This window comes from Eubalaena glacialis, chromosome 14 (genome assembly GCF_028564815.1).
Source record: "Eubalaena glacialis isolate mEubGla1 chromosome 14, mEubGla1.1.hap2.+ XY, whole genome shotgun sequence".
NCBI lineage: Eukaryota > Metazoa > Chordata > Mammalia > Artiodactyla > Balaenidae > Eubalaena > Eubalaena glacialis.
Genome location: NC_083729.1, coordinates 82,587,736 through 82,613,332, shown reverse-complemented (window position 1 = coordinate 82,613,332; position 25,597 = coordinate 82,587,736). Strand labels below are relative to the sequence as shown.

General features: G+C 41.1%; 1 protein-coding gene across 1 annotated transcript in view; it reads left to right on the top strand.

Moving 5' to 3' along the window:
* MERTK (MER proto-oncogene, tyrosine kinase) overlaps nucleotides 1-25,597 on the top strand; it is a 114,660-nt gene that overhangs the window by 70,063 nt on the left and 19,000 nt on the right. The window contains exons 9-13 of the mRNA XM_061168771.1: nucleotides 11,569-11,722; nucleotides 15,315-15,468; nucleotides 18,476-18,561; nucleotides 20,303-20,398; nucleotides 21,117-21,197. Of these exons, the coding sequence (XP_061024754.1) occupies nucleotides 11,569-11,722; nucleotides 15,315-15,468; nucleotides 18,476-18,561; nucleotides 20,303-20,398; nucleotides 21,117-21,197 (571 nt within the window). The remainder of the gene's footprint in view (nucleotides 1-11,568; nucleotides 11,723-15,314; nucleotides 15,469-18,475; nucleotides 18,562-20,302; nucleotides 20,399-21,116; nucleotides 21,198-25,597) is intronic.

Genomic DNA, 25,597 nt, shown 5'->3' with positions numbered 1-25,597 from the left:
GATGAAATTGGATATTTTTGGAAGATATTCTTATTTATTACTCTAATAAGGGAGGGTTTTTTTGTATGGAATTTCAGAACTTTCTTGAGGTAGTCTTTGGGTGGGTTATTACAGTTTGCTGGAAATTTAGTTTTCAAAATTTGTACCTTCAGTATCCTACAACTGTGGTGTCACTTTCAGACTAAGAAACTCCTGGTATTTACTGTATGGACATTTACTGTATCTTGATGAAGTCATCAATGTTTTTGCTCTCTTTTTCTTGCTATCCCTTGCCTTCCAAATCAAAGCTTAAAATACAAAGGTCAGGATCAAGTAAATCTGTTCTCCTTGAAGTTGGAGCTGTGCCTTGCTCATCTTCATACCATCTGAACACAGGACCTTAAACTTGCTTTGTAGGCGTTTATGGCACTATGAACTTGATGTATGGACCTGGCTGACATCTGAACCAGCAGGAGAATTTCTCTCTCTGAATGGGACAGTTTTTTGATAAGTGTGGACTGGTATTTCTTGTCCCATTCCCATAAAGTGTCAGTAGACCTGTGAGAACTCAGTGAGCAGATAAGTTTATAAAATACTGCATATTATATCCCCTTCTGGAAGACCCACAGTGTATACTGGCAAGTTCAAGGTTCTCCAGTGTTCTGCAGTAAATAAATCTGTTTACCTTTGACCGAGATTTGCCCGAACCTTAGACAGAGACTCATTTTTATACGTGTCATTCTTGTAGAGCTCATTGTTTTGGGATTGGGGCTCTAATGCAGGTTTAACTGTGTTTGGAAAGGGTGGAGATCTTTGATCAGAAGGAAGTTTCATAGCCGATTATGATGGGCCAAGAGACATGACGTGTAGAACCAGCTTCTTTAAAGACACAGGGAAGCCACAGTGCACTCAAGGCTTCCTTCCTTGGGCCCAGACCCCTGCCTCCTAGCAAGCTGCATGCCTGGAGGGTAGATGTGCCCACTGCCTCTTCCCTTTCCTCATTTCTCCCTCTCACTCACTGTCACAGGAGGGCAGAACATGCGAGCTAGTGTCATTTTAAGGTAAAAAGAGCAGGTGAGGTTCTTGTGAGACAGGCCAGACAGGGGTCTGAAACATTTCTGAAACCCAAGGATCCATCAAGGATGGTACCTTTTGCCTGGAAGAGAAAGCTACAATGAAGAGCAACTCCATGAATGGGTCAAATAAAATTCTTGGTTTGGGAACTAGACAGTCTTGATTATTTTCTCTAGTGCACCAAGACTTGAAAGATACTACTCGGACGGTTCTATCCTAGAGCCTTACAGTTATAGGGAAAGAAGATCAAAATACAGCACCTTACAGGTGCTATAGGAATGTAGGAATAATAATAACCATCATCTGTTACTTACAGTGTTGATTACTTACAGACCCTGTGCCAAGTGTTTTACATAAAAGGCCTCATTTAACCCTTACAAAAACGCTGTGAGAAAGGTACTATTTTCTCAATTTTCATTTGAGGAAACTGAAACTCAGAGACATTGAGTAACTTACCCATAGTCACACAGCTGAGAATTGCAGCACTGAAATAAGAACCCAGGTCTGACTGACTCCAAAGCCAGTGCTTTTCAGAGCCCCACTACTCTTCTCCAGATGCCCTTGGCTTTCTCCACAGTACAGTGTCTCTTGTTCAAATTCCACAGTGTGGCCTCTTAGCAGAAAGAAGTGAAAACAGGACAGGTTTCAAGAGTAAGATGTGAGGGTTTTACACTGATGATTGTGCATTTGAAGCCCTTTTGAACAAGTTTGTTGTCACATGGGGTAGTTCTTTCCCTACTGAAGGTTACTGTTATTTGAGGCAATAAAATGGGCCATATTCTTTTTTTTTTTTTTTAGCCTAAGTAGTTTTTATTTATTTATTTTTGAATTTTATTTAATTTTTTAATACAGCAGATTCTTATTAGTTATCTATTTTATACATATTACTGTAAATGTCAATCCCAATCTCCCAATTCATCGCACCACCAGCACCACCCCCACTTTCCCCCCTTGGTGTCCATACATTTGTTTTCTACATCTGTGCCTCTATTTCTGCCTTGCAGTCCGGTTCATCTGTACCATTTTTCTCGATTCCACATATATGTGTTAATATATAATATTTGTTTTTCTCTTTCTGACTTACTTCACTCTGTATGACACTCTCTAGGTCCAACCACATCTCTACAAATGACCCAATTTCATTCCTTTTTATGGCTGAGTAATATTCCATTGTATATATGTACCACATCTTCTTTATCCATTCATCTGTCAGTGGGCATTTAGGTTGCTTCCATGACCTGGCTATTGTAAATAGTGCTGCAGTGAACATTGGGGTGCATGTGTCTTTTTGAATTATGGTTTTCTCTGGGTATATGCCCAGTAGGGGAATTGCTGGGTCATATGGTAATTCTATTTTTAGTTTTTTAAGGAACCTCCATACTGTTCTCCATAGTGGCTGTATCAATTTCCATTCCCACCAACAGTGTAAGAGGGTTCCCTTTCCTCCACACCCTCTCCAGCATTTATTGTTTGTAGATTTTCTGAAGACGCTCATTCTAACCAGTGTGAGGTGATACCTCATTGTAGTTTTGATTTGCATTTCTCCAGTAATTAGTGATGTTGAGCAGCTTTTCATGTGCCTCTTGACCATCTGTATGTTCTGTATGTCTTCTTTGGAGAAATGTGTATTTAGCTCTTCTGCCCATTTTTAGATTGGGTTGTTTGTTTTTTTAATTTTGAGCTGCATGAGCTGTTATATTTTGGAGATTAATCCTTTGTCCCTTGATTTGTTTGCAAATATTTTCTCCCATTCTGAGGGTTATCTTTTCGTCTTGTTTATAGTTTCCTTTGCTGTGCAAAAGATTTTAAGTTTCATTAGGTCCCATTTGTTTATTTTTGTTTTTATTTCCATTACTCTGGGAGGTGGGTCAAAAAAGACCTTGCTGTGATTTATGTCAAAGAGTGATCGTCCTATGTTTTCCTCTAAGAGTTTTGTAGTGTCCGGTCTTACATTTAGGTCTTTAATGTACTTTGAGTTTATTTTTGTGTATGGTGTTAAGGAGTGTTCTAATTTCATTCTTTTACATGTAGCTGTCCAGTTTTCCCAGCATCACTTATTGAAGAGACTGTCTTTTCTCCATTGTACATCCTTGCCTCCTTTGTCATAGATTAGTTGACCAGAGGTGCGTGGGTTTATCTCTGGGCTTTCTATCCTGTTCCATTGATCTATATTTCTGTTTTTGTGCCAGTACCATAGTGTCTTGATTACTATAACTTTGTAGTATAGTCTGAAGTCAGGGAGTCTGATTCCTCCAGCTCCGTTTTTTTCTCTCAAGATTGCTTTGGCTATTCGGGGTCTTTTGTGTCTCCATACAAATTTTAAGATCTTTTGTTCTAGTTCTGTAAAAAATGCCATTGGTAATATAATAGGGATTGCATTGAATCTGTAGATTGCTTTGGGTAGTATAGTCATTTTCACAATATTCATTCTTCCAATCCAAGAACATGGTATATCTCTCCAGCTGTTTGTGTCATCTCTGATTTCTTTCATCAGTGTCTTATAGTTTCCTGAGTACAGGTCTTTTACCTCCTTAGGTAGGTTTATTCCTAGGTATTTTATTCTTTTTGTTGCAATGGTGAAGGAGATTGTTTCCTTAATTTCTCTTTCTGATCTTTTGTTGTTAGTGTAGAGGAATACAAGAGATTTCTGTGCATTAATTTTGTATCCTGCAACTTTATGAAATTCATTGATTAGCTCTAGTAGTTTTCTGGTGGCATCTTTAGGATTATCTATGTATAGTATCGTGTCATCTGCAAACAGTGACAGTTTTACTTCTTCTTTTCCAATTTGTATTCCTTTTATTTCTTTTTCTTCTCTGATTGCCATGGCTAGGACTTCCAAAACTATGTTGAATGATAGTGGCGAGAGTGGACATCCTTGTCTTGATCTTAGAGGAAATGCTTTCAGTTTTTCACCATTGAGAATTTTTGCTGTGGGTTTGTTGTATATGGCCTTTATTATGTTGAGGTAGGTTCCCTCGATGCCCACTTTCTGGAGAGTTTTTATGATAAATCGGTGTTGAATTTTGTCAAAAGCTTTTTCTGCATCTATTGAGATGATCATATGGTTTTTATTCTTCAATTTGTTAATATGGTGTATCACATTGATTGCTTTGTGTATATTGAAGAATCCTTGAATCCCTGGGATAAATCCCACTTGATCGTGGTGTATGATCCTTTTAATGTGTTGTTGGATTCTGTTTGCTAGTATTTTGTTGAGGATTTTTGCATCTATATTCATCAGTGATATTGGTCTGTAATTTTCTTTTTTTTGTGGTATCTTTGTCTGGTTTTGGTATCAGGGTGATGGTGGCCTCATAGAATGAGTTTGGGAGTGTTCCTTCCTCTGCAACTTTTTGGAAGAGCTTGAGTAGGATGTGTGTTAGCTCTTCTCTAAATGTTTGATAGAATTCACCTGTGAAGCCATCTGGTCCTGGACTTTTGTTTGTTGGGAGATTTTTAATCACAGTTTCAATTTAATTACTTGTGATTGGTCTGTTCATATGTTCTATTTCTTCCTGGTTCAGTCTTGGAAAGTTATACCTTTCTAAGAGTTTGTCCATTTCTTCCAGGTTGTCCATTTTATTGTCAGAGTGTTGCTTGTAGTAGTCTCTTAGGATGCTTTGTATTTCTGCGGTGTCTGTTGTAACTTCTCCTTTTTCATTTCTAATTTTATTGATTTGAGTCCTCTCCCTCTTTTTCTTGATGAGTCTGGCGAAAGGTTTATCAATTTTGTTTATCTCCTCAAAGAACCAGCTTTTAGTTTTATTGATCTTTGCTATTGTTTTCTTTGTTTCTATTTCATTTATTTCTCCTCTGATCTTTATGATTTCTTACCTTCTACTAACTTTGGGTTTTGTTTGTTCTTCTTTCTCTAGTTCCTTTAGGTGTAAGGTTAGATTGTTTGAGATTTTTCTTGTTTCTTGAGGTAGGATTGTATTGTTATAAACTTCCCTGTTAGAACTGCTTTTGCTGCATCCCATAGGTTTTGGATCATTGTGTTTTCGTTGTCATTTCTCTCTAGGTATTTTTTTACTTCCTCTTTGATTTCTTCAGTGATCTCTTGGTTAGTTAGTAACGTATTGTTTAACCTCCATGTGTTTGTTTTTTACATTTTTTTTCTCTGTAATTGATTTCTAAACTCATAGTGTTGTGGTCAGAAAAGATGCTTGATGTGATTTCAATTTTCTTAAATTTACCAAGGCTTGATTTGTGACCCAGGATGTGATGTATCCTGGAGAATGTTCCATGTGCACTTGAGAAGAAAGTGTAATCTGCTGTTTTCGGAATGTCCTATAAATATCAATTAAATCTATCTGGTCTATTGTGTCATTTAAAGCTTGTGTTTCTTTATTAATTTTCTGTCTGGATGATCTGTCCATTGGTGTAAATGAGGTGTTAAAGTCCCCCACTATTATTGTGTTACTGTTGATTTCCTCTTTTATGGCTGTTGGCATTTGCCTTATGTATTGAGGTGCTCCTATGTTGGGTACATATATATTTATAATTGTTATACCTTCTTGGATTGATCCCTTGATCTTTATGTAGTGTCCTTCCTTGTCTTCTTTTTTTTTTTTAATTTATTTATTTTATTTTTGGCTGCATTGGGTCTTCGTTGCTGTGCACGGGCTTTCTCTAGTTGTGGCAAGTGGGGTCTACTCTTCGTTGCGGTGCATGGGCTTCTTATTGCAGTGGCTTCTCTTGTTGCGGAGCACAGACTCTGGGTATGCGGGCTTCAGTAGTTGTGGTGCACAGGCTCAGTAGTTGTGGCTCACGGGCTCTAGAGTGCAGGCTCAGTAGTTGTGGCGCACGGGCTTTGTTGCTCCGTGGCTTGTGGGATCTTCCCGGACCAGGGCTCGAACCCGTGTCCCCTGCATTGGCAGGTGGATTCTTAACCACTGCACCACCAGGGAAACCCCTTCCTTATCTCTTGTAACATTCTTTATTTTAAAGTCTATTTTATTTGATATGAGTATTGCTACTCCAGCTTTCTTTTGATTTCCGTTTGCATGGAATATCTTTCTCCATCCCCTCACTTTCAGTCTGTATGTGTCCCTATTTCTGAAGTGGGTCTCGTGTAGACAGCATATATATGGGTCTTGTTTTTGTATCCATTCAGCGAGCCTGTATGTTTTGGTTGGAGTATTTAATCCATTCACTTTTAAGGTAATTATCGATATGTATGTTCCTATTACTATTTTCTTAATTGTTTTGGGTTTGCTTTGGTAGGTCCTTTTCTTCTCTTGTGTTTCCCACTTAGAGAACTTCCTTTTGCATTTGTTGTAGAGCTGGTTTGGTTGTGCTGAATTCTCTTAGCTTTTGCTTGTCTGTAAAGCTTTTGATTTCTCTGTCAAATCTGAATGACATCCTTGCCTGGTAGAGTAATCTTGGTTGTAGGTTCTTCCCCTTCATCACTTTAAATATATCGTGCCACTCCCTTCTGGCTTGTAGAGTTTCTGCTGAGAAATCAGCTGTTAACATTATGGGAGTTTCCTTGTATGTTATTTGTCCTTTTTCCCTTGTTGCTTTTAATATTTTTTCTTTGTCTTTAATTTTTGTCAGTTTGATTACTGTGTGTTTCATTGTGTTTCTGTTTGGGTTTATCCTGCCTGGGACTCTCTGTGCTTCCTGGACTTAGGTGGCTATTTCTTTTCCCATGTTAGGGAAGTTTTCGACTATAATCTCTTCAAATATTTTCTCTCTCTCGTCTCCTTCTGGGACCCCTATAATGTGAACATTGGTGTGTTTAATGTTGTCCCAGAGGTCTCTTAGGCTGTCTTCATTTCTTTTCATTCTTTTTTCTTTATTCTGTTTTACGGCAGTGAATTCCACCATTCTGTCTTCTGGCTCACTTATCCGTTCTTCTGCCTCAGTTATTCTGCTACTGATTCCTTCTAGTATATTTTTCATTTCAGTTATTGTATTGTTCATCTCTGTTTGTTTGTTCTTTAATTCTTCTAGGTCTTTGTTAAACATTTCTTGCATCTTCTCGATTTTTGCCTCCATCATTTTTCCAAGGTCCCGGATCATCTTCACTATCATTATTTTGAATTCTTTTTCTGGAAGGTTGAGTTCATTTAGTTGTTTTTCTGGGGTTTTATCTTGTTCCTTCATCCGGTACATAGTCCTCCGCCTTTTCATTTTGTCTATCTTTCTGTGAATGTGGTTTTCATTCTACAGGCTGCAGGATTGTAGTTCTTCTTGCTTTTGCTGTCTGCCCTCTGGTGGGTGAGGCTATCGAAGAGGCTTGTGCAAGCTTCCTGATGGGAGGGACTAGTGGTGGGTATAGCTGGGTGTTGCTCTGGTGGGCAGAGCTCAGTAAAACTTTAATCCGCTTGTCTTCTGATGGGTGGGGCTGAGTTCCCTCCCTGTTGGTTGTTTGGCCTGAGGTGACCCAGCACTGGAGGCTACAGGCTCTTTGGTGGGGCTAATGGTGGACTCCGGGAGGGCACATGCCAAGGAGTACTTCCCAGAACTTTTGCTGCCAGTGTCCTTGTCCCCGTGGTGAGCCACAGCCACCCCCCGCCTCTGCAGGAGACCCTCCAACACTAGCAGGTAGGTCTGGTTCAGTCTCCTATGGGGTCACTGCTCCTTCCCCCTCGGTCCTGATGCACACTTTTGTGTGCCCTCCAAGAGTGGAGTCTCTGTTTCCCCTAGTCCTGTCTAAGTCCTGCAGTCAAATTCCACTAGCCTTCAAAGTCTGATTCTCTAGGAATTCCCCCTCCCGTTGCCGGACCCCCAGGTTTGGAAGCCTGACGTGGGGCTCAGAACCTTCACTCCAGTGGGTGGACTTCTGTGGTATAAGTGTTCTCCAGTTTGTGAGTCACCCACCCAGCAGTTATGGGATTAGATTTTATTGTGATTGCGCCCCTCCTATCATCTCATTGTGGCTTCTCCTTTGTCTTTGGATGTGGGGTGTCTTTTCTGGTGAGTTCCAGTGTCTTCCTGTCGATGATTGTTCAGCAGTTAGTTGTGATTCCGGTGCTCTCGCAAGAGGGAGTGAGCGCACGTCCTTCTACTCCGCCGTCTTGAACCAGTCTCCCCCTGAGTAATTTTGAAATGGGCCATATTCTTTTTTCTTTTTTGGCTGTGCTGCATGGCGTGCAGGATCTTAGTTCCCCAACCAGGGATTGAACCCAGGCCCTCGGCAGTGAAAGCGCGGAGTCCCAACCACTGGACTGCCAGGGAATTACCTATATTCTTAATTACAGTTACAAATTATGGGGTTGTGAATTCTTACAGAGTTGGAGATATTAAGGTCTTTTTGATAAGTGAAAACAAATATCCAGTTGCCCTGACCAACACTGAAGCCACACAATGAGAAAAAAGAAACTGTGTTTCCAAAGATGTGCTATTACTTTCCCCAACAGGCAAGGTCCATGTGTTTTCTGTGTAAGTAAAGTTGTAGTCAAACTGATTTCATTACCTGACAATGCCTTTAGGTTTTAAGTTCTTAGAGATATGGGCCTGTGTTGGTGAAATTGAAAGCTCACTAAATGAGAAATGTGCAGCTGACCCATGACCTGTGTCCTGTGGCCAGACCACATTGTGCCCATGAGATGACCCCTCCTTCGGTAGTCTGCACCCTGACAGCAAGAGAGATAACACACGGGGGGTGAGCGGGGGGCTCCTACAGCTGTCTGAAATTAGATGGATCTCTGCCAACTTTCAAAATCAAAACTAAAATAGTTGGGGATATGGATGTGGTCACACCTTTCTTTATTACGTATTTGGCATCAAAACAGTATGAATAAATTACATCAATTTTTAACATTGGGAATCATGTTTAAATTATATTTGAGGTTACTATTTAAGGATATCCTTGGAGAAAATTGAACACCTCCACTAAGTGTTTATCATTTATCTTTCTAATCACTACTTCAACAGTGATTACAATTCCACCCCTAAAGTGGGATGATTTTTTATGTATTTCCAAAATGGGTCCCCAGTGAGCGGTGGCTGGCATCATTTCCATGCTTCAAGATTCAGGATAGGACTTCCCTGGTGGCACAGTGGTTAAGAATCCACCTTAACCAGGAGACACGGGTTTGATTCCTGGTCTGGGAAGATCCCACGTGCCGCGGAGCAACTAAGCCCATGTACCACAACTACTGAGCCTGTGCTCTAGAGCCCGCGGGCCACAACTGCTGAGCCCATCTGCCACAACTACTGAAGCCCGTGGGCCTAGAGCCCGTGCTCCGCAACAAGAGAAGCCACCGCAATGAGAAGCCCGCGCACTGCAACGAGGAGTAGCCCCCGCTCGCCGCAACTAGAGAAAGCCTGTGCGCAGCAACGAAGACCCAACGCAGCCAAAAATAAATAAATAAATAAATAATTTTGTAAAATTAATTAGTTAATTAAATTTTAAAAAGATTAAAAAAAAAGATTCAGGATAATGCCAACTGTGATGGTGGCCATTGCGACTCTTGGGTAACCTTTGCTCTGGATCAGGCACTGTTTCAAGCACTTCACACAGATTAACTCCTTACATTTATTAACTCAAAGAGTAGGAGGTGGAAATTAAAAAGTAACTCCTCTGGGTTTTCATAGGGAGTTATAGGCCCTATGGAAATAGGTGTTATCAACTGCTTTTATGTTCATTTCCAAAAGGATAATTTTGGTTTTGTTAGGATTTCTCTTCTTCTTGGGATTGAATTCTTTCAAAACTGTGTGTGTCCCCTTATTTTAAGATAGTTTTTCTCATAAACAAGGTATTGCGTTTGAATCTTTGCAGACAAAATGTATGACACCAGGAGCAGGCCCCATGTTCCTTGTCAGGCATGAAGTCTTTTGTACTTTGAAGAGCTGTTAGGTTTTTTTTGTTTGTTTTTTGGGGTTTTTAAAATTTTATTTATTTATTTAGTTTTGGCTGTGTTGGGTCTTCGTTTCTGTGCGAGTTGCAGCAAGCGGGGGCCACTCTTCATCACGGTGCACGGGCCTCTCACTATCGCGGCCTCTCTTGTTGCGGAGCACAGGCTCCAGACGCGCAGGCTCAGTAGTTGTGGCGCATGGGCCTAGTTGCTCCGCGGCATGTGGGATCTTCCCAGACCAGGACTCGAACCCGTGTCCCCTGCATTGGCAGGCAGATTCTCAACCACTGCGCCACCAGGGAAGCCCAAGCTGTTAGGTTTTAAACTGTGGGGTATATGCACTATTTCTCAGCTGCCAGTCAAGGTTCCATGACTGTGAGGGCTTTGACAATGAAGTTACTCTACTTGATGATTTTCTGTCCTCCCCAAATTATATAGAGAATGACCAACTAACACATAATCAAAACTGGGTTAGCCATACAGAAAATGCATTTTGATATATAAAAAAAAATGACTAATTTGTCTACCTAATTAACAAAAAATCTATGGCAAATCTTTTAGGCACTGAGTCCAATGAGGTTAAAAAACCAAAACAAAAAACAAAAAAACTTAAGACCATAGTTTTCCCTTTCATCCCTTGTCTGGGGACGTTTCTAGGTCCTGATGGTCACTGCCTGTTTAGATTATAAACAGTCTCCAGGTGGCTGACCCAGGTGTCCCCACTGGTCATGAGTGATGGGACTGCCCTCTCCATAAGGGCTGAGCTGGTTCCGCCCAGCAGCATTGGGAGAAGTGACCAGCATGAGTGACCAGGTAAGGAAGTTACCACCCAAACCAGGCCCCTGCTATCCATTGCTGATCCATGCTATCTGTGCTCCATGTGTGATCACTCTCTGTGAAAACAAATCTCCATAATTCAGAATTAAAGACACGTTCCTAGTGCTACATTTCAGCCTTCACCAACCCTATGGTTCCTATTTGAAAAGCCAATCCCAAACGCAAAATTAGTTTCCTGCGCCAGAGAACACCATGATAGTCAAGGTTTGGAAACAAAGGGGAAAGTATTTTTTCCCCTGGTTATTTTTTCAAAAATCTCCCCCATCCCCCATGTTTTAATGGATCAAGTTGCGCAGCAATGGCTTTAAAACAAAATAAGTAAAGCCGGATTTTTGAAAATGAAGCACGTTGTGTGTTTGTCGCTGGAAGAAAAAGCGTCAGTGCCCTTCTAAATGTAGATTGTAGTCACAACTCTTAGAATTGCAAGGAACACGAGACCACTTGTGCTGGTTCAAGGAAGCTGGCAGGTGGTCAATGTCAAGGTTCAGTGCAGCTCCTGGGCAGTGTTCTCTGGGGGTTCTGAGGGCGGGAGTGTCGAGGAGACAGTCTTGCTCTTGCCTTCGGGGGCATCTGCCACATGTTCCCTTTCTTCCAGAGGTTTCTTCACTGACCCCTCTAAGTACCATGTTCGCACGACCCTAGCAGGCCCAGATCCCCAAGACCTGAGGATGCTGCCAGCCTGTCCTGCATCACTGCCCGCCTATTGGCTCCCTTGGCTGTGGCCTGAGTGAGGAAGGGATGCTGTGGAAACACAGCCGCTGCCCCTGGGATGTGGGTGGGGCAGCTTCCCTCGGAAGAACTTCCCTCGGGCGACAAGGCCCCTGGTGCCTCAGTATTTCCTTTCCTTTCCTTTCCTCTCTGTCCCCAGAAAGAGCTCTCAGAAGACGTCGGCCAGAACGACAGTCTTGCTCAGCTTTCTGTTCAAGTCCACAACGCCTCGTGCACCGTGAGGATTGCAGCCATCACCAGAGGGGGAGTTGGGCCCTTCAGTGACCCAGTGAAAATATTTGTCCCTGCACACGGTGAGAGCTGGTGCCCGATTGACTGACGGAACATCAGTCCGGGCAACACACAGGTGGCCGGAGAGTAGCCTGTGGCATGGACGGCTTGTTTAAGAATGAAACATAAAGACCAAAAGGAAATTTCGCAGTGATGAGGATAGTCGATAGTCGATCACAGAGCTGTCGATACCCTTGAGTCTTCCCACTACTATTACTATCCAGTATAATAACTTCCTAGGAAGATTCATCCTTTCAGAACCCAGAATTTGACTGGACTTAATGAATTTAGGTTTTTTGGTTTTGTTTTTAACTTTTATTAGAGTATAATTGATTTACAGTGTTGTGTTAGCTTCAGGTGTACAGCAAGGTCAGTCAGTTATACATGTACATATATCCACTCTTTTTTAGATTCTTTTCCCACATGGGTCATTACAGAGTATTGAGTAGAGTTCCCTGTGCTCTATGATAGGTCCTTATTAGTTAGCTATTTTATATATAGTATTGAATTTAGTTTAAATGTATCCAAACTACATGACTGAATTTTGGATAGGCAGTGTGGCTAATCCTCAGCTCTCTATAATTGGCACTGTTTGTTTATTTGCTAGTGTTTGCTTTAAACGGTGCAGCTTGCTCCGTTATTAGTCATTCAAACCTTAGGTAACATGCTTTGTGATTGATTGGTACAGAACAAGAAGCGTTTCCTATAGAAGCCATCTTTACACGGCGCTGGGCTCGCTCAGCTAAATGCCCATCCCTGCGTGCTGGCTTCTGCTTGTTGTCGGAGTGGCCTTAAGCAAGGTGACGCCGTGGTGCCCCAAGTGGCCCAAATGCTGCGTTTGCTTCTGTAGACCAGGGCAGCCACCTTTGTTCTGACTCTGACCTGCCCTAGGTTGTTTGGTAACGAACTGCTACCATAAACTCTACGCAGACATCTATATGGGTATGATTTGTGCATTTACAAGTTCTTGCCAAATATATAGCCTTTGTAGCCGTAGCAGACAGGACTTGGGAACAGACGGTTGAGTCCCCGTATGTCTGTCCCAGTGACCCTCAAATATGTTCTCCCTTTTAGTGCCAAATTGGATCCATATTACAGCTCCTACAGCCCATAAGCCCAGTCCCAAGGGAACATTAGTAACGTGTTGGGGACACAAGGCGTGCCTACCTGGCAGAAATTCAGGGACAATGAGATTCTGATTCTAGAGGCACAGGTTAAAAATCAGAGTTTAACACAGACATAGAAAACAAACTTATGGTTACCAAAGGGGAAAGGGGGTGGGGGAGGGATAAATTAGGAGTTTGGAATTAGCAAATACATACTAGTACATATAAAATAGATAAACAATTAGGTCCTACTGTGTAGCACAGGGAACTATATTCAATATATTGTAACAAACCATAATAGAAAAGAATATGAAAAAGAATATATATATTATATATATATACACACACACACACACACACACATACATATAACTGAATCACTTTGCTGTACACCAGAAACTAACACAGCATTGTAAATCAACTATACTTCTTTTTTTTTTTTTTTTTTTTTCCCCGCACCTTGTGGCATGTGGGATCTAGGATCTTAGTTCCCTGACCAGGGATCAAACCCACGGCCTCTGCAGTGGAAGCACAGAGCCTTAACCACTGGACTGCCAGGGAAGTCCTATTCTTCAATTTTTTTTAAAAAGTCAGAGTTTAAGATGACAGAGCTTTCATCTTCCTTCATAATAAACTGTCCAAAACTGTAAAAAGCTTTGCTGTTCTGGCAGTCCTGGCTTTGCATGGTTCCCGTCTGCATACATTTCAGTTACCACAGTTTAGTTACATCACACCTGTTCCCCAACAATATGGTTCAAATTTAAGGTGCCAGCATATATGAACTGTGAGTAATTGTATAAACTTCACCGCCAGCTCTTCAGTGCACAAATCACTCCATAAATAACAGGGGCATCTTGGTTGTGACCAGTTGGGTCACTTCTTTCAAAGTCTGTCTGTGGTTGATCACCGTGCTTTCCTTATTCAGTTCACATGCATCTAACAGGCATAGAGCTGTGTTACTTCCTTGTCTCGCAGGGGCGAACCCACATGACATTTCACAAAAGCAGATAATTGAAAGACGGAGCCGGTGAACAAAGATGAAAATGTAGAGAAGAAAGAAAAAGTGATAGTGTTGGAAGTGGAATTTGAATTGAATGTGTGTGGAATTCCGAAAGAACTAGTTGACTGTGGGCGTGTTGATGCTGCTGCCATTTGGTCCATGAGATGTGCAGCCAGGGCACTCGGTGAAGGTGGACTTACCCACGCGAGTGAACTGGTTGTGCTGAAAAGGAGAAAGATGTCCCAGAGGAAGTTACACTGGCCACAGTCTTCACATGTGTGTCAGGGACCCCGAAGCTGATGTACTGAATTGAGAATATGCAGATATGGCCCACTGAATGAGCAGCACACACCACCCACATGGGGTGGGCAGATAGTTCCCTCAGCATCTGAGCTGCCACTTTGGGGAAGTGAAAACCCTGGGGTCATTTTGATTGTGCAGTTTCAATACACCCACACAAAGGAAGCAGAGTCACAAGATCTATTACAGATCCCAGATGCGGGTGTGGGGTGAGGAGGTGGGAGAGCCAGGGCAAAGGTGATCCTTCATCCCACGTCAGAGCAGGCGGAAGAGAGAGGGTAGAAAACGCCTGTACTTAACTTTTCAGGGGCTCAACTCTAAATGGTTATTTTTAAAGGTGCCCCCGGAAAAGCAAAGCGGGAACTTGCAGCAGGACTCCTAAGCTCAGATCCTTATCGAAATGCCCAGACTCTGAATTGTCATACTGGGTTGTAAGCAGGGTTGTCATACTGTACAGTGCCTCAGCAGGGACTTCCCTGGTCGTCCAGTGGTTAAGAATCCGCCTTCCAATACCGGGGACGCGGGTTCGATCCCTGGTTGGGGAACTAAGATCCCACATGCCGAGGGGAAAGTGAGCCTGCGCGCCACAGCTAGAGAGCCCACGCACTGCAACTACTGAGGCCGCGCACTCTGGACCGTGCACGCCACAACGAGAGAGAAGCCTGCACACCACAACAAAGAGCCCGTGCGCCACAACAAAAGATCCCACGTGCCACAACTAAGACCTGACGCAGCCAAATAAGTAAATAGATAAATATTTTTTTTAAATAAAATAAAAGAAAATGCCTCAGCAGCAACTCAAAATCTCTGCCTTCTCATCACAACATTAAAGGAACTCACAGAGGTATTTTACAACACTGAAAGCGCAAAGGATAAAACATTGGAAGCTGATGCAAACTTGGAAAGGAGTATGACATTTGTCAGGGCATGGAAAATACATTCTGTCTATATCCTAAGCTATATGGCTAGAAGCTGGCAAGGAGTGTTCAAACTACTCTTGATACTTTTTTTTACAAAGAAATAAAGCATTTTGATTCTCAATATTTCTAGTGTTTTAAATTAGAGCGTACCAGTTAAATATTAGTTTTACTATTTTTTCAATTGCTTATACATTTATAACTGACATGACGAGAGTTCCCCAATATTGTAAATCAACTATCCCAAATCCCAAAGAGATGTTTTGAATTGATTCTATTGGTATTTTACCAGGTTGGGTAGATTTTGCCCCCTCATCAACCCCAGCACCTGGCAACAAAGATCCTGTGCTCATCATCCTTGGCTGCTTTTGTGGATTTGTTTTGATTGGGTTGACTTTATATATATCTCTGGCCATCAGGAAAAGATTCCAGGAGACAAAGTTTGGGTAAGTTTCTCAGTTTAAAATGTTTTGCTCAGTGGTATCGATGAAGTTGCTATGCCATGCGTTAATGCCTCTTCTGCTGGCCCACCTCCGGTACCCAGCTGGGTCCCTGTATTATGCACACCCTGGGGGAGGCAGCTTCCTTACTTAGGCCAGTGCCACAAAGGCAGGCAATAGTGAAAGCTTTTTACTTCTTCCAAAGTCTCTTCTTGCTTTCCTCCTTTCTTGTTTTCCTTTAAGAGGAAACTTAATATATTTTAAGACATTAAATGTTGTGAAAATATTTTGATTCTGGTTTTAAAATACATTAAAGTCAAAGTGCTAGAATGACATCCCATCCACAATAGCACGAGAACTATAATGTTCCTAAGAAGAAACCCAATATATGTACAAGAGCTTTGTGGAAAAACTTATTAAACTTTACTGACATTGCAGAAGACAACTCAAATAAATGGAAAGATGTGTACCATGTTCATAGCTGGGAAGGCTCAGTTTTGTCAAGAGATCATTTTTCCCGAGGTTAACCATAAATTCAATATAATCACCATCTAAATTGCTGCAGGATTGTTGATAAAAGCTGATTTGAAAATTTACCTGAGGGACTTCCCTGGCAGTCCAGTGGTTGAGACCTTGCCTTCCAATGCATGGGGTGTGGGTTTAATGCAGGGGGTGCAGGTTCGATCCCTGGTCAGGGAGCTAGGATCCCGTATGCCTCGTGGCCAAAAAGCCAAAACATAAAACAGAAGCAATGTAACAAATTCAATAAAGACTTTAAAAAAGGTCCACCTCAAAAAAAATCTTTAAAAAAAAAAAGAAAGAAAGAAAGAAAGAAAATTTACCTTGAAGAGTAAATGAGCAGAGACAGCCAAGACAGTTTTGAAAAACACAAAAGTTTGGGTGGAGAGGGCTAATCCTACTAGGTATAAAAACATGTTAAATGAGTAGAACAGTGAGGTATTGGTGAGAATTCAGTGTACGGACATCACAGGGTGCCCATATGTGTGTGGGAATAGAATATACAATGAAGATTGCAGTTCAAATCTGTGGAGAAAGGAAGGAATGTTCAAAAAACAGAACCTGTTCTAGGGGTTGGATGGAGAGAGATGAACAAGACAAACATGGGGCTGCCCACATGTAGCTTATAGTCTAGCAGTTAAGAAATGCAGAAGAAAATGCTCCATGTGAAAACATTCTTATCAGCCAGTCCTCCACTAACTCATGGTTCCACAGAACCCAAAAGCTTACCACCAAAATAGATCTTAGATATTATCTGATTCAACCCTAGCTGTAATAATTTGGAGAAGTTTAAGGTTGAATGTTTTAAAACTTACCAAAAAGTGGGGCTGCAAAGTACAGCAGAAATATTAATAAGATTCCAGTACTGTTTCAAATATTTAGAGATAAAATTATCTCCAAGAACCATTAAGCTGAGCAGAAGCTGAAAACAAGTAAAAAGTTGATCACAGGTTATTTTATACATTATTTTATACTGAAGTCTGTTTCCTTGGGTCTTCCCTGCAACACCCTATTCATTTGTTCATTTTGTACAAGCACCTTTCATTTGTTATTTTTTAATGAAAATACCTTTATTTTCTACTTATAAAGGTAACATTCTTATAGTTTTTTTAAAAATCAAATTATACAGAATAGTTGAAAGTAGAAAGTGAAACCCACCTGTAACTCCAGGGTTTATACCTGGTCTCAGTTGCTATTTTGGCATAAATCCTTCCAAATTCTTTACTTTGCATACAAATATATTATTTTTTAAATGTGTTCTCTCTTTTAAAGTAATCTATATACGCAAGATAATGTGAGGTTAAGTCTATAATTTAGACTCATGAATTCATAGTACTTTCCACCAATTAGTCTAACACAGTGACTAAATGGATTTTTTAAAATAGGTTTTATTTTTTAGAAAAGTTTTAAATTTACAGAAAAATTGAGAAGGTAGTACAGAGACTTTCCATATACATCACATCCAGGGTCCCCTGTTACTAACATTTTATGTTCGGACAGTATATTTGCTACAATCAGTCAAACAATATCAATACATTATCATTAACAAAGTCCATACTTTATTCAGATTTCTTTTGTTTTTGCCTGATATCCCTTTTCTTTCCCAGAGTCCTATCCAGGACACCCCATTACATTTTGTTGTCATGTCTCCTTAGGCTCCTCTTGGCCATGGCAGTTTCCCAGCCTTTCCTTGTTTTTGTTGAACGTGATAGTTTTCGGGAGTACTTGTGAGGTATTTTGTAGGATGCCCTCTCTTGGGATTTGTGTGATGTTCTGCTCATGATTAGACTGGGGTTACAGGTTACTGAGTGGAAGACTACAGAGGTAGAGCGCCATCTTCATCCCATTACATCAAGGATACACGCTGTCAACACGATTTATCACTGTTGATGTTGATCCTGATCACGTGGCTGAGGTGGTGTCTGCCTTGTTTCTCTACCATAGTTATTTTTTCTCCCTTTTTATACTGGACTCATAGGAAGCAAGTCAGTATATGCAGCTCACACTTACAGGGTAAGGAGTTAACGCTACCCCCATCTCTTAAAGACAGAGTATCTATATAAAATATTTGGAATTCTTCTGCACAGGAGACTTCTCTCTTTCCCCCAATTTATTTATTTATACACATATACACACACACGCATGTGTGTGTGTGTGTGTATATATTATCAGCCTGGACTCATGGATATTCATTTTATACTTTGGGTTATAATCCAGTACGACTTTATCGTGTTGCTCAAATTGTCACAGCTTTGGCCGTTGGGAGCTTATCAGTTGTTCTCAGCTCTTGATGGTTCCTAGACAGGGTTGTTTGATATTGCCAGGTAAGCCTAAAATGGATCTAAGGAAAGAAGCCTATTTCTCCCAGTGAGAAAGGTTTTTGTACTAGAAGAGCCCTTTTAACAGGCAGCAGTTTAGTAGCATCTTGTGGAACCAGCCCCAACCTGGGTGGCCTTCTGCTTCTTGTGTGAGATGTCTGTCCTCATTCACCCAGGAGCGCCTTCACAGAGGAGGATTCAGAATTGGTTGTCAGTTACATAGCAAAGAAGTCCTTCTGTCGGCGAGCCCTTGAACTCACCTGTAAGTTGACTCTCATTTCTCTTTTTTGGCAAAAGTTAAAATAGTTGAGAGCAAAGAAAACCACAAATTAATTGATAGATTTCTAACAAAAGCCAAAGGAGTCAAAGAATGTCTATCTTTAATGTGCAAAATGTCTCTGGAAACCAACAAGTAGAGAGTCAGACATGGCCCTGGGCTTCCCTACTGGCCGGTTTCCTGGAAGTCTGGAGCTGGACCCACGGTGAAGTGATCTGGTTTAAGGACTCCTGATGCCATGAAACATGGAGGGAAGAAGGAACTCTCAGGGTGGGAGGAGAAGATGTGGGCAGAGGGATTTAAAGGAAACAGCAAAGCAACTGTCAAAATCTTGAGCTCATTTCCTGTTTTTTCCTGGCAACCAAGTCAGGGAACAATTTGCTAGCATACTTTGTGACAGTTATGGTTTGAGCTTTGCTGAATCAGAGTGGGAAATCTTTTAGTTTCAAAGAATGGGAATAGACAGATAGCTGTGTTCTTGAATAATTTCAGAAACAGTGTTGGAAGTGTGTGAATATTATCAAATTCAAGCTTCTGGATGTTTGCCAAAAAACAAAACAAACAACAACAAATAAATATAAGGATGATGGAAGGCAGGTTACTATGAAACAAAAACTCATTTGATGTAGGATGTTATTACTTCTCTAATCTAGAAGTTTTGCCTGTTAGATGTCTATTCTTGCATTTAAAAAAATCTGTCATTTAGACCAATTTCTTTCCTTGATTGAAGCACTATTTGGGGAAAATTTTTTCACTAAGAGCTAATGTGTCCTTTCTAATTACCACATTTTTTTTTTCTTTCAAAGTCATTCCCTAACTATGACACAAACTGAATCATTTGCCAAATGGCTATTGAATTGGTCTCCCTCTCCTGGTTAACACCTTTTATTGATAACACTGATTGTCTGTGCTGCATATCTACACCTCATAGAAAATCTTAATCTTCAGTCCCCCACCAAGTATTCAATTTAGCACTTTCTATGTCATTATAATGAGGTTCTATATACCATATGTAAAACAAACTGTACCTTGTTCTCTACATGTTTCCTGTGGATTCTGTGTCACCTTCCCTGGCATGGGAGGGTAGGCGAGGTGTCCTGATGACTTTTTTGTATCCCACAGTTAGGGGTATACTAGTAAATGCTCCACTAGAAAGAATATTGACTTGGGACTTCCCTGATGGTCCAGTGATTAAGACTCCGAGCTCCCAATGCAGGGGGCCCCGGTTTGATCCCCGGTCAGGGAACTAGATCCCGCGTGACGCAACGAAGATCCCTCACGCGGCAACTAAGATCCCGCGTACTGTAACTAAGACCCGGCGCAGCCAAATAAATTTATAAATAAATATTTTAAAATTTTAAAAAAAAGAAAAGAAAAAATATTGACTTACCTTCCTCACTCCTTTGAGTCAAGGGCAAAGCTCCCCTGCATGAATCTGATTGCCAGCTGCTGCTACCACCCAATGGGAAGAGAAATATGGTTCTGATTTTTATAATCCTTCAGGATTAATTTTGCCCTGAAAGATTCATTTTACTCAGTTTAATCATTAAGTAGGATTAAGTGTGATATTTTACTACTGGCATTTTGGGGGGAGAGCTATGGATATAAAATGAGAAAAATGTTTAACTTTTTTATAGGACTTTATACTTTATATACAATTTTAATTATATTCAGATGAAAGGAAGCACACTGACAGGTCATGTATGTTCTGTGACTCCTTTTATAGTACATAGCTTGGGAGTCAGTGAGGAACTGCAAAATAAACTAGAGGATGTCGTGATTGACAGGAACCTTCTAATTCTTGGAAAAATTCTGGGTGAAGGTAAGCAGCTTAATTCTTTTAAAATATGAGAAAGAAGGTAAGCAGTTCACAGTCATTTTAAAAAATATATATTTATTAAATAAAATACCATTTTTGTGACTTTAAGTTATAATACAAATAGTTCTATCTTATAACTTTTAAAATGAAAAAGTAAATAGTGATTTTTGAAACTCAGATTTGGCCTATGAAAAGGGCCTCTGCAGAGCCTAACAGACACAGGCTCTTGAAAAATATTAATTTCCTTTCTTCATTAAAATGCATGCAATTCATTGGTCGGCTTCCTATATACTTTCAATTTATTCCTCTAGTTCTTAAGTTTACTATTCTTGTCACCTTCCTAATTAAACAGGAACAGAGGTGAAACTACATATTTGTCAAAATGGGCTTAGGATAAACGATAATGGTATTAAGAGTTTGTACTTGATGCATGTCAGTAACAATTTCCATGTTGTCTTGTAAGTTTCTTGAATCAGTTATGATGCTTAATAAAGTGATGAGCTGAGCTAAGTCTGAGCCAACCAAGCTTGTGACAAGCAGGAGGCTAGGGCATGGCCTGTGCCCAGGGTTTACCAGTGTGGGTGACCTGGCCAGCTCTGCCTGGCTGCTGTGTTGGGGTCACAATGGAGCCACGTGAAAACAGCAGCTACGGTGCTATTGCATTTCTGTGGGCAAGAGAGATTTTGCACAAGGTCAATATAGATGTTGTTTTACTTCACAGGAGAGTTTGGGTCTGTCATGGAAGGAAATCTTAATCAGCAGGATGGGACCTCTCAGAAGGTGGCCGTGAAAACCATGAAGTGTGAGTTAACCCTGATGAAACCCATTCTTCTAGGCGTGGGCAACTGCTTCAGTATCCGGTGCTTCATCAGGCCAGTGATGAATGATGGAGTTCCTGTGTCATGGTCTCAGTCACCAATGGGTCAGAAGGCCATCCAGAGCACTGTTAAGGTCACAGATGGAAAGTTACTGTAATGAGCTCTTCATACCTGCATCATATATTCTTTTTTTTTTAATGTTTGGTTTTATTTATTTATGTATTTATTTATTATTGAAGTATAGTTGGTTTACAGTGTTTCAGATGTACAGCAAAGTGATTCAGAATATTATATATTCTTTACACTTGTCAGGGAGGGGGAAATTTCCCCCTCCACCCCTTTTAAGTTCTTGTGGCTGGCCTAATAAAATTGACACAAGACAGATTAACAGGAGAAAAAAAAATAAGCTTTAATTCATGTGCAGGAAATGTCATAGAAATGGGGCCTACGAAGTGGCCAAAGAGGCAGCTTTTATACATTTTAGACAAAGAAATAGTAAATTTGTGAGGAACTGACAGGACAAAGAAACTAAGATCCCACGTACTGGGTTTTAGGTGCTCAATAAGTGAAGAATCAAAGCAAAGCTCAAAGTTTGGGCTTGGGGTAGCCAATTTAAAGAACTAACAAGGGAGAGGGTGTGGAGCAAAGGGAACCCTCTCGCACTGTTGGTGGGAATGTAAATTGATACAGCCACTATGGAGAACAGTATGGAGGTTCCTTAAAAAACTGAAAATAGAACTACCGTACGACCCAGCAATCCCACTACTGGGCATATACCCTGAGAAAACCATAATTCAAAAAGAGTCATGTACCACGTGTTCATTGCAGCTCTGTTTACAATAGCCAGGACATGGAAGCAACCTAAGTGTCCATCGACAGATGAATGGATAAAGAAGATGTGGCACATATATACAATGGAATATTACTCAACCATAAAAAGAAACGAAATTGAGTTATTTGTAGTGAGGAGGATGGACCTAGAGTCTGTCATAGAGAGTGAAGTAAGTCAGAAAGAGAAAAACAAATACCATATGCTAACACATATATATGGAATCTAAAAAAAAAAAAATGGTTCTGAAGAATCTAGGGGCAGGACAGGAATAAAGACGCAGATGTAGAGAATGGACTTGAGGACACGGGGGCGGGGGGAAGGGTAAGCTGGGACGAAGTGAGAGAGTGGCATGGACTTATAAATACTACCAAATGTAAAATAGATAGCTAGTGGGAAGCAGCCACATAGCACAGGGAGATCAGCTCGGTGCTTTGTGACCACCTAGAGGGGTGGGATAGGGAGGGTGGGAGGGAGCCGCAAGAGGGAGGAGATATGGGGATATATGTATATGTATAGCTAATTCACTTTGTTATAAAGCAGAAACTAACACACCATTGTAAAGCAGTTATACTCCAATAAAGATGTTTAAAAAGAAAGAAAGAAAACTAACAAGGTTTGTTTATACAGGCTTCTTCAGCCAGAATTCCCTATCTCTGGCGATAAGGGTGTCCTTCATCTTTCACATGAGAGAGTTATTTCCTGCTTTCAGGAAGACAGAAGGGAGTGTCAGAGTGTCCCTCTTGCACTGGCCATTTCCTAAGTAACTGTAATTCAAAATAATATGCCATTGTGACATATTTTGGGGTGGCCCACCCTGAGCCCCAGCACACTCAAGGCAATAACATTTGTTATTTTTACTCTCTCCCTCCCCCTCTCTATCATTTAGTAGAGATAATGATTCCAAAGTAAAGCATGAATTTCCAAGGCAGGACTGAGCTGGTAGCAGCATCTGACCCCAGGGATTGGTCTGGCTTAGCTTGGTGGGTTCACTTCCTCACTTGAGGGTGGTTGTGTGGTCTGCAGGAAGCTGTGGACTGCCTGGAAGGTAAGATTCCCAGAGAGAGAAGAAATATTCTTTGGTTAAAGGCATATCAAGAGCTATGATCATAAACTGCAGTCTCCAAGGGAGCTGGGAAGAGTGCTTACATCTGGGTCAGGAAGGGCCTGATAAGTCATCACACAGAATCTGTTTTCATCCCACAAGTAGTAAAGCGCTATTAAGAGTCTTGAGCAAATGAGGACAAGAGCATATTATTACATTCTAGAAAGTTCACTTTGGTTGCAGCATGGAGGAGAACGAATTACACTGTTGACAAAAATAGTGGCAGATGCCAGTTAGAGCCCTTCAGAGTCTGTGCCCATGTCCATCTAGACAAGGAAACTAAGGCTCAGAAAGGTGGTGACTTGTCCAAATCAAATAGCTAGAAAGGAGGAGGGTCGGGCCGGAGTTTTCCTCACCATAGATTGACCAGACTGCAATGGCGGAACATGATAACGGGTTCCCCCATGCCCTTCTCCAGGAAGCATCTCCAGGGCCTGGAGACACATGATTGTCTAAGTTTGGTTCTTCAGGTGTCCAGCTGGGCACCCATGAAATTGACCATGATCGTACACCATTCACCTGCACTTGTCTTCACAATTCATACAGAGGAAAATTATTCGGTGCTGTGTTTGTTAATGCTCTTACCATTGCTTCCTCATTTACCCCTTGTATATATTCAATATTATTTTTGATCAAGGGGTAAAGTAAAATTGGTTTCTTCCTGAAATTTAAATCCACTGTTTATTGGGCATTAAAGCGTCAGTTAGATTATAAGCATGTACTGAGACTTTTTAACCAGAATTGGAGGCTGAAGTTTTAATTTAAATATAAAAAGTAACCATAATAACCAATAAGTCAGATGGGCTGGTGCTTTTTGCTTTTTCAAGCTTTTTATATACATAATAATGGCCAATACTTATGTAATTCTTACTGTGTGCCAAAGGGCACTGCAGTTATTCCCACATTTCATCAGTACAGCAGGAGCAGGAAGTCAGTACAACTAGGAAGTAGGTGTGGGTAATCTCCTCCATAGACTGAGAAAACCCGAAGTTAGAGTACTTACTGGAGCTGAACCCGGTGTGGAGCCGAGTCTGGGTATCAAGTCACAGTCAGCATCCTTCCTGCCTCTCTCATTCTTCTGTTAACCTCTCAGTGTGTCCCTGGGAAGGCTCTTTCCATCAGTTATCCCAATTCACCGAGTAGAAAGTTTAGGGGCCCTAGTAAAAGGAGCTGGGCCTGGAACCTGTTTCCTCTCTGGCCTTGGCTCTGCTATCCTTTAACTTAATTAGAATAACTTGTATGTGAATTGCATCCATGCTAATTATCAAAGATTAAAAGCCCAGTCTCTGGCCTCTGAATCCCAGGGTCATCTACATTTGCCTGGAGGGGTTAGACCCTGGGGAAGGGGTTTGCCCACTTCCCCTAGTTGTTTGGGGCAAAGTTGGCAGACATTTTGCAGGTCTACAGAATTTTTTTTCTTAAATTTGCTTTGATAGGAAGATTAATATATCTTAAGCCCATAGGAGGTACAGACCCTGTACTACATGCTCTTACATGTAATTTCAATCAACATTTCCCCCCTGTTAAAGCAGATTCCCTAAGGCATGCTTGGCTTTGTGTTTGATTTTAACTGTGGTGAAATACACATAACATAAAATATACCATCCTAACCATTTATAAGTGTACAGTTCAGGGACATTCAGTACGTTCACACTGTTCTGCAGCCATCACCACCATCCATCTCCAGAACTTTTTCACCTTGCAAAACCATAACTCCGTACCCATTAAACAACAACCCTCCATCCCCCGTGCCCCCTCCTGCTTCTGGCAGCCACCATTCTACTTTCTGTCTCTGTGAATTTGACTTCTCTAAATACCTCATAAAAGTGGAATCATACGGGATTTGTCCTCATGTGACTGGCTTATTTCACTTACCATAATATAGAATTTTAAATGTTTCTCTTAAATTGGCTTAATTCCAAAAACTTGGTATGAAAGTTCATCTAGTTCACAAGGCGTGATTGGGCAACCAGACTTGCAAGAAACGTGGCGAGAGAGAGAGGCATGTGTTCTTTCTTTTTTGAAGGCAAAAATCATTGCAACAGATCAGTTGGATTTGATTTTAGTTTTTTTAAGCTAATATGCTTTCATTTTTAGAGCAGTTTTAGGTTTATAGAAAAATTGGGCAGGGACTTCCCTGGCAGTCCGGTAATTAAGACTCGGGGCTTCCACTGCAGGGGGCATGGGTTTGACCCCTGGCCAGGGAACTAAGATCCCATATGCCTTGCAGCTCAGCTGAAAAAAAAAAAAAAATTGGGCAGAAAGTAGAGGGTTCCCATATGCCCCCTCCCCTCACACAGTCTCCCCTATTAACATCTTGCATGGGTGTGGTACATTTTTTATAATTGATGAACCCGTAGTGATACATTATTAACTGAAACTCATAGGTTACATTAGGGTTCACCTTGTGTTGTATGTTCTGTGGGTTTTGACAAATGCATAATGCCCTG